Source organism: Scylla paramamosain, chromosome 30 (genome assembly GCF_035594125.1).
Source record: "Scylla paramamosain isolate STU-SP2022 chromosome 30, ASM3559412v1, whole genome shotgun sequence".
Lineage (NCBI taxonomy): Eukaryota > Metazoa > Arthropoda > Malacostraca > Decapoda > Portunidae > Scylla > Scylla paramamosain.
Window position 1 is genome coordinate 11,076,501 of NC_087180.1, and position 10,114 is coordinate 11,086,614.

The 10,114-nt window shown below is 32.9% G+C and overlaps 1 protein-coding gene across 5 annotated transcripts in view; it reads left to right on the top strand.

Moving 5' to 3' along the window:
* Window positions 1-10,114, top strand: part of LOC135115837 ((E3-independent) E2 ubiquitin-conjugating enzyme UBE2O-like) — a 40,066-nt gene that overhangs the window by 26,593 nt on the left and 3,359 nt on the right. For all 5 annotated transcript variants that reach the window (XM_064032837.1, XM_064032838.1, XM_064032833.1 and 2 more), the window contains 5 exons: window positions 356-523; window positions 814-907; window positions 1,279-1,480; window positions 1,904-2,010; window positions 2,764-10,114. The exon at window positions 2,764-10,114 is cut by the window's right edge and continues 3,359 nt beyond it. In XM_064032837.1, coding sequence (XP_063888907.1) covers window positions 356-523; window positions 814-907; window positions 1,279-1,480; window positions 1,904-2,010; window positions 2,764-2,999 — 807 coding nt within the window. In that variant the 3' untranslated portion in view covers window positions 3,000-10,114. The remainder of the gene's footprint in view (window positions 1-355; window positions 524-813; window positions 908-1,278; window positions 1,481-1,903; window positions 2,011-2,763) is intronic.

Consider the following 10,114-nt stretch of genomic DNA (forward strand, 5'->3'; position numbering starts at 1 on the left):
GTCCTTTGTCCACAGCTCAGGAAGGGTTCTAGAAAGGATGTTATTACAAAATTAATGATGACAGTAATGATGATGTGAATGAAATGCTGTGATTATGGTAATCTTGCAGATTCAACTAGGTAAGTCCTTTTTCAATATCATCCTTCAAACTAAGGAATATACAGGAAAAGTAAAAGTGGGGAGAAAAGCTTTAGGAACTTTTAACAACTTTTATGTGAGGGAATGGACTTCTTTAATTTTTGCAGATAGCAAGACTATCTTGTTAAATAGTACAGTGCTATTGTTCACCCTTTCATTAACTTTTAAGTGGATTTTTTATCTTATATGTAAATCAAATTCATGATGATCCTTTCAGGACCTGTACTCTGTCATGATCCGGGGTCCAGAGAGGACACCATACGAGGATGGTCTCTTCTTCTTTGACTTCCAGCTCTCTGCAGATTATCCTCGAGCTCCACCTTTATGTCACTATGTCACATATTGCTCTGACAAGTTGAACCCAAACCTCTATGAAGATGGAAAAGTAAGTAAACATGCCCATATTTTGAGACAAACTTAATAGCAGTCATATACTGAAAACTATTCTTGAGCTTAACTACACTAAAATTCATCAAAGTGTGTAACACATCTGAATGATTTGGAAATGATTATTGAAGTATGTCATGCTTGACATTTGCAATGGAAGACAGACTGATAAGTCTGTTATGGTTTGGTTAGAAAATATCTTGAACTTTTAGAAATTTGCATATATTTCTTTTAAAATTTCTGCTTGACCATGTATGTCATGTTGAGTGTGTTTTGGGTGTTTTGCAGGTGTGTGTTTCTCTCTTGGGTACTTGGAGTGGGAAGGGGACAGAAGTGTGGACCAGCCAGAGCAATCTTCTCCAGGTCATAATTTCCATCCAGGGTCCGTATCTTATAAGTTTGTCTATATGCCTATCAGATCATTATATACATTCGATGAATAAATTTCTGTCCCTGGAAGTAATTAATTTGTGTACTAATGTCAAAATGATTTGGTTTACATAGAAATTTAACTGTCATGAGCAGTAATGGAAGAATATTCCTGTGTTGGTATTCTCTAAAGGTTACTAGAGTTAACACACATTTTGGGCCTGAAAAGTGGTGGGCCTTGTGTATCTTGTATGCTTACCATTTAGTTGAAGTATAACATTGTTTTGAGAACACATGGTATGAAGTATGCATAAGGTGAATTGCTGGAATGCAGTTGCAACTAAATTTTTATGTCCATTTCAAGTGTAATTTCTCCTCCTGCAGGATTGATTCTTGTCAGTGAACCATATTTTAATGAAGCTGGATATGAACGCCAGAAAGGAACACAGCAAGGACGGGAAAATTCTCGAATGTACAACGAAATGGTCGTGTTGAAATTGATCCAAGCAATGGCCAAAGTTATTCAAGCACCTCCTGATATATTCAGGAATGAAATTATTCATCACTTCCATATGAAAGCAGCCAGGTAAATTTTAAAAATGTTGTGCAAGGAAAAGTAGTTCTGCTCTTGATGTGCATGAATTTATTATTGTGATAACCTCATCATCTGTTAATCTCTTGTTTCTAAATAGTGGAGAAAGAATGTAACTGAGCATTCGATTTGACTATTTTATGTCTTGATGGGTCATGCCAGAATGAAATCGAGTTCTTTCAGACTAATAGATTGAAAAAGGAAGGTATGGTATTCATTTGGTCATGTTTTGATAAAATTGAGAAATAATAAGCATTCTATTGCACACCAAACTTGAATATGATGATCTAACTTTTTAGTAGGATTTTCCATGGAGACATGAGAATCAGTGAAAAAATATAATTGTGTCAGTTTGTTTTCTCATGTATTACATTGCTCTCAAGTCTTCATATATGGAACTCACCTCTTTCCTTTCAGACAAGTTCAGAGATTGGAGTGTTGGCTGGAGATTTCAGAAAATTACAATATCACCCATCCTCTGTCACCAACAACTCCCACCACATTCCGGGAGATACACAATTCAGGTATTTAAAAAAACTTTTCCCTCTATTTTTAACGTGATGTCATTCACTTATGTCTTTTTATGAAGTAATATTAGAGTAGCAGCTAGTATCATAAGCACTAGACAGTAACTGGCACTAATTATTCAAATAAGGAAATTTCATACTTGTACCAATCAAGAAATTCTAGATAACTATAAAGAGACATAATCATTAGAGTGAGATTTCATTACATAAATTAACAGACAAGTTACAACTCTAGTTAAACCTCACTAAATCACATATTAGATGAGTCGAACAATTCGAAGTGAAGGAAAGGAACCTGTATAGAGGGAGGAAGGTAATGCACGAAAATCTCGATAAATCTGTGCACTAGTGGTACATGCTAGAAAGACCTGAAGGAGTAACAGTGCACAGCATGGACATATAGCATGCTGCATGGAGGCTTGCTGAACAGCTTGGGGACAAAAAATTTAAATGCAGCCTCCCCCCTAATTAGTTCAGCTTACCTACGTTGTACTGTATGTTTTCATCATATAAGATGGGTGACTAATATAAATATAGAATAACCCTTTCAAAACAGTGATACCTTTACTTAACTGAAAATGTTGTTTCCTTAGTTCCAAGCTGTATAAGATGGTGCACTGACTTATTTAGTGATAAAATTCAAATATAAGTATGAATGACAACTAGGCATAGTGACCTTATATCCTTTGCTACATCATTTTTTGGTAAATCCATTACTTTCAAGACTAATAATAAATTTATATCCTACAGCTGTCAAGGTTGATTTACCAGAATTTCCCTTGATTCCTGCCTCCAAGGGATTTTGCATCACCTTGCGGAAGACTCTTAAGCAGTTCAAGTCCATACTGGAGAGTGTTGGAGTGTCCTTTGACTCTATACCTGACTCAGCTGAAGGCAAAGCTGGCCTCACCCCCACAGAGACCCAAGCTTCTGCTGCCCCACCGGCCCTCACCGACCTTGAGAATGTTGCTGGTCGTAACTCGTAGCTATTATCCAATTCTAGCTCATTTTTCCCATTTATTAGTAGTCTATTTATTAATGTTGCTATTCAGTGCCTGTGTGGGTTGTGGAGTTCATTGGGCCTTGAGAGATGTGGATTTTATAATTTGTTTGTTTTCTCTAACATGGTAAATCTTTTTCCCTTTTATAATGAGGCAAAAAGGAGATGATATATTGCCATTACAGTCAAATATTTTTTATTTCAAATATTCTATTTAATAGGGAGTACACATATTCCTTCGTATATTTGGTTATCCTGATGAACTGCAGTTGTTAATCTGTTAATGACTATATTTTTGTGAACTTTGTGATAATAATACCTCTAATACTACTTATTTGTTTAGTTTTTATATCTGTGATTCTCATTTTACGTTCAGTATTTCAAGTATCATCCACATATCTTTATACATAGTTTGTTCCCACTTCTGAATTTGCTGCAAAGACGTACAGTTATTTGAAAGTTAAGCCATGAGCAATGCTGTTTTTTTTTCCCTGTCCTTAAATATCTATGAGGATGGGAATGTCCTCCTGCATTAGTTAGGCTTTGTCTAATCCTCATACTGTGAGGTTTGGCTTTCAGTGTAGCTGTGGAAAGCAGAATTCACGTGTAACTTCCTAATTGAGGTTGAATATATTGTTTATTTATTTATTTATTTTACTTTATTATTATTGTTGTTATTATTATTATTATTATTATTATTATTATTATTATTATTATTATTATTATTATTATTATTATTATTGATTTATTATTACAATTTTTTATGGATGATGAGAGGGAAATATATAACTGTTGAAATTCAGAATGGAAGCTGGTGCTCATTAAATAGTTCGTCAGTAACTTTATATTTTTTTAACACGTAGATCACTATTTGCAGATTATAGTAGACACCACAAAAAAAAGTTATACCATTAATACAGGAGCAGCATCTGTTTTTGCAAGGAAACTATTTTTTTCTATAAGTAAAGATACATTATGATTTAGGTTTGAAGTCAGGAAAACTTAGTTTTTGTTATTTCTTTTGGTCTCTATTAACCATGTGTTGTGGGCTCATATGTACACTGCCATTCCCTTCCACCTGATGTAAGGAGCAGTGCAGAATAGTGTGGTGAGCTGTTAACTAATTTTAAACTTATTCTGTATTTTATGTAATTGAGTCCACTGTAGCATTCATTTCAAAGTACCTTTTTTTAATATATTTCAATGTTTTCTGTACTTTTTTTTTTTATCTGGAAATTAAGTCATGGATTTGAGCAGATTGAGTATTCTAAGTATATGAATATATGGAGAAATCATATATATTGTTAAGGACTGTTTAAGAATTGTTATAAGTAGCACAAACATTTTAATTGTGTGGATGAATACATCAGTCACATTTTTTGAGCAAGTGATAGTGGGATGTGTATACACTCAACCATCTGTTATCATGGGATTTTACCAGTGCATTTTATTGGTATCATGCCAACCTTAAAATAATTTAAACCATGTTTTATCATGTGTAATTACAGTCCTAGATGCACTGACTGATAACAAAATTATAATTATCACAATCCTTAAAATCACTTATAAATGTTTAAATCTCTGAACATGTACATTGGATAAAAAATTTTGGGTATTAATCCTTGTTGTTCTCTTGCATTTTTCTTGTTTTCCTTTTTTTTATTTATTTATTATTTTAATTTGAAAATATATTCCCCAGTTGTTTATAATTTTTCCCAAAGTTACATTGCACATTGTGGCATTTAAAACAATTTATGTATGAGTACATGGTCAATTCCACACTCATTCTCTTCCTGTGTCCCTGTTATGCATGGCCAGGTAAGGGTGCTTACTAAAATGTAGCAATGTTAAGCAATGACAAATGGCAGAAGTGGATTTAGTATGCCAGGACACAAACTAGGATTATTCCTATGGATTCTGTAATTCTAGATTATTATTATTATTATTATTATTATTATTATTATTATTATTATTATTATTATTATTATTATTATCAGTTATTATTATTATCTATTATTATTATTATTATTATTATTATTATTATTATTATTATTATTTTATTATTATTATTATTATTATTATTATTATTATTATTATTATTATTATTATTATTATTATTATTATTATTATTATTATTATTATTATCTATTATTATTATTATTATTATTTATTTATTTATTTTATTTTATTTATTTGTTTATTTTTTTATTACAGAGGCACCAGTTAGCTGTGATAGGAGAGGGTTGAGAGCATATTATTATTTAAAGTTGAGAGAGAATTTTCAGATAGCTTAAAATTTCCAACCCAGTCATATAACTATTGTATATGGTGTTAGTACTGATGTAACCATGTCTCCTGTGTTATGGAAAGTGCACATAAAATTTTCATGATAAAAGACTAATTGGGACTTCAGTAAGGAACTGTAATTTGAATGAAGTCTTCAAGCTTTAAGAGGCAATATTACAAGATTCAAGACATTTATTATTAGTAGCTTAGATTACTATTTAATTGCCTTGTGTGGTTAGATTTAATATTTATGTAATATTTATTTATGCTTGAGTCAGTGGTAACTTTTGTGTAGCTGATGGTATGCTTATTTAGTACATATGAAAAATGAGTCAGTGACGGTCTGCTTTATTTATCTGGTTAATATTAGGGTCTGAATCTCGTAATTGAAATTCATCACATTTTTGGTCTTGAATGTTTAGCATAATTTTGTTATTATATTTAAGTGATTCCTACAGTATTTGAGGCAAGTGACTTGTTGGTCAGAACTGAGGCATCATTTGTGTTGACCTTAAAAGAGTTTCAAGATTATGTGTTCAAGAATTTGGCACAAAAACAACTGAAAGATCTCTACAGGCAGATTTCTTATAAAGATGCATGGAGATTCTGGTCATGTCATCTGTGCTTAAACTTTATTCAGGAAAATCACAACAGATGATTGTAACCAATGAGGGTGTCAGCTGCCATCTGCTGTCCTCATGAAGTAGCCAATTAGTGGGTTCCTGCTAGTTCAGGAGTGAGATGTGGACCAGTGCTAACTCAGTAAACTTACCAACTTCAAACTGTTCTCTCTCTCTCTCTCTCTCTCTCTCTCTCTCTCTCTCTCTCTCTCTCTCTCTCTCTCTCTCTCTCTCTCTCTCTCTCTCTCTCTCTCTCTCTCTCTCTCTCTCTCTCTCTCTCTCTCTCTCATTTTTTCATTTTCACTTCATCCTTTCTCACTCTTGTATGTGTAATTCCATTTTCATTTTCAATCAATCTGATTCTATTTAGCAATCCTTAGGATTGTTCTTATTTTCACAGAGAGAGAGAGAGAGAGAGAGAGAGAGAGAGAGAGAGAGAGAGAGAGAGAGAGACTCTGACTTAGGTGGGACTTACTGTATGCATACTCATGATGCCAACAGTAGGTAAATGCGACCTAGACTTGTCAAAGCAGTGTGAAACTCGGGGTGATAATGTGTGAAACTTGGGATGGTAAGAATTTAGGGCTAAGTGCAAAACTCGGGAGGGTACTATATATTTTTGTTGCCTCACAACTGTAGAGATTGCATCAATTTTCCTTCCACAGTACCTGCATTTTTCTTTTTTATATTACCCATTGCCGTTACACTGGCTTGTGTATCAATCTAACAATCATTACATTAATTTATGCAATACATTGGATGCGTTGATTGGGCTGTATGTGTAATTACCTTTTTGTATTTTTCTTTTTACATCGTGATTTTATATTGCACACATATTTAAAATGGATTTTGAGAACTATTCATTGAACTTTTCTAAAGAGAATGTGTTGCAACTGCCCATTATTATGTATACCTACCTACTTAACTGAATAATTTTCTTGCACTTCACCATCACTTTCTTTCTCCTGTTTCTCATCCATGGAGCAGCCACTCATCTACTCCACTGGTGAGGAAGACTACCTAATCAGAACTCAATCATGTTCTTCATGACATGGCAGGCTTTATCACACCAGGAAAGAAAACTAACTGCTTGTGGTTTAAATCATGATAACTCACTATCAGTTTGATTGCCATTTCTTGTGTTCTAAAATAGCATGTTCTTTGTTGTATAATAATTATAAACTGTGCCTATCACTTAATAAGTTATACATTTACTTGCTTTGTGTGTGTGTGTGTGTGTGTGTGTGTGTGTGTGTGTGTGTGTGTGTGTGTGTGTTTGCACACATGTGCAAGACCAGCTCCTGTATATAATTTGATATTGTTACATCATACATTGTTTTGGTTCAGTATGGAGGGTGTAAAGGAATTATGAATACACACAGTTTCTCCTTCATTATTGCAGACTGTCTGTAATTGCCATCATACAAAATGGAGTGGTGTTATGGTTTAGGCTTGTAATTGAAAACTTACCATTGTCTTCTTCACAGATATAATTGTATTTATAGGATTACTCCTTTAATTGATTATTACAAAAATTGCAAGGTTTGATATTGGGTGCCTGCCATACTGCATGTTCATATGACTGAAAATTGGATCCAGACTGAGTAATGTGTGTTACCATTACTTATACTGTTATCATCACTATTGCAGTTGCTGTCATTTATTGTTATCCTGATTTTATTCTGTATACCATCATCATTATCCATGATGGGAAAATCCAAAATTTAAGGATAGAAGGTAAAATTTTCTTCAGAATGGGTTTATATTCTCCCACCATTCAGTCATTGATATTTCCTGCCAAAGCCCTTGAAGATATATTTTCATAATAAGCTAAGAAGATTCTTAAATATGTTACATATTAATATGTTAAACATTGAACATTTCAGTGTCACTGATATTATTTCATTATAAAAAAATGTATTCAAGACTGTTTGTTAAGTAGGTGATGTCTCTTTTCCCCACACATTAGAAATAATGGTTTATTAAAAAATGCACTTTTGCTATAACTAACAAAGAAAATTACTAAATTCATTACTTATATATTCATCACTCACTTGATTGCTTGCATAGTGTCCGTTCTGTATGTCTTTTTTTTTTTTTTTTTTTTTTTTTTTTTTTTTTTTTTTTTTTTAATGTACCACCACCTCTGCCCTCTGGGGAATAGTAAAAGAAAGATTTTTAACTAAAGATGACACATTGGTGTTTCAAGAAACCAGCACCGGTATTTTGTCATGTGGTCATTCCGGCACGTCGTAAGGATTGAAATTGGTCAACCCATAAACATTTTAGATGAGATATTTTCTCAAAAGCACTTAGTAACCACAACAATATGAGAAATCAACAAGCATGTTGTAGGCAGCCAGTACATTGTTGCATTTGAAGGATATATATATATATATATATATATATATATATATATATATATATATATATATATATATATATATATATGTATGATGCTGAACATAATAATGGTTACAGTTCTGTTTATGAAATGCTATCAGGTATACCCAGCATTGTATGTTTTATTATTGTCATGAAAAATGTTCTCAATAATTGCCTGTAACTCTTTTCTGCCTCACCATCAGTCATCAGTAGACTAACTTTTGTGGCTTCTTTGTGACTGAGTCCTTAAGAGTTGACTGAGATCTCAAAAAGAACTTTGTGTTCTTTTAGGTGTGATGTATAAAACATCTGGTAGAAACTTCTCATAAATTACTTCAGACTAAAAAGCAAATCCTGATTTGTGCATAGATCAAAAGGGCATTATATCTCTGTTATCTACACCTGCTATGGTCACATTTATCTCAATATAATTTGTACTTGTCCTTTTCTGTTTTGGCTGGCTGCTGCCTGGTAGAACCCTGTCATGGCCACCCTATCAAAAATATGATATTTGGGTATTGGTTGTTTGATACGGTTTGATTTGTGGAATCATAATGCTAGAATTATTTACTATTTAACAAGTCCTGTTTAAAGGGGCTAACTGAAAAAAAAAACTTATTTTTCTTATTTATTTATTTCATTTTTATTTTTTTTCAGTTAGCCCCTTTAAACACCATTAAGAAAGAAAAACAGCAATGATATGAGTCTATATACTCTTATGTTCATCATACAGTCATATTTACACAATTCACTGCCATTTTTAATAATTACACACACACACACACACACACACACACACACACACACACACACACACACACACACACACACACACACACACACACACACAGCAAAATGTATCTATGCATGTATGCAATATGTATATCAATCATTTTGAAAATTCGGACTGGTGTTTTAGGTTGGCTTGCATAATTATTTACTCTTCATGCCATGATTGCATAATTAATTCCCTAAATAAGTCAGTTTACTGGCAGATGACCCAGTGGTCTGGCATACAGTTGCCAAAATCTATAATGTGAATAGTAAGAGGTGTGTAATATACATGTGCAAATCATAACATGTATGCATTATACATGTGCACTGCATAATTAGTATATAATATTCATGTGTAGTGCACCATGTTAATTTGCACACTTCCTAGCTCTTGGTGTGATGCAGTTTTATGGTGTGGAAAGGACAGTGCTGCATTTAACTAGAAGTTGCTTAATGCAATTTTTCTTTTTCATAAATTTGCTTGTTCTATTATCTTGTTCCTGTCTAACTATTTCCATATGCTTCAATTTCACACTTTAAAAAATTGACTGAAGCTAATCAATATTAGGAAAAGTGATTTTGTTGCTGAAATTATCTAGATAAGCATACCTTTGTTATAGTATTCCTGAATCACATGCATTATAGATAGAAACCAGTGACCTTGATTATTTCAAGTAGATTTCACTGAAAATGACATCCTGCAGCTTCTCCAGTTGTTGCTTCCTCCTCTCTTGAGCCCTTGAGACTGTTAAGCTGCCTCTGATGCAGGAAAAAGCATGTTTTAAGAGAATACAGGTCATACCAGACTGTCTAATCTATTCTTATGTGAAGTTGTTAAGAATTCATTTGAAAAATATTTACTAAATAAATTCAAGAAGAAAGTAAAACTAGATAATCATTACTAATCTTCAGCTTTACTTGTGAAAATGTACAGATATGATTTAATTTGGAATAAGCATAGTAAATGAGTAGCTAAGCATTGCAGAATGAAGAATTGCCCATCAAACAAGCTACAATGGGCTCTTGTGCACAGGTA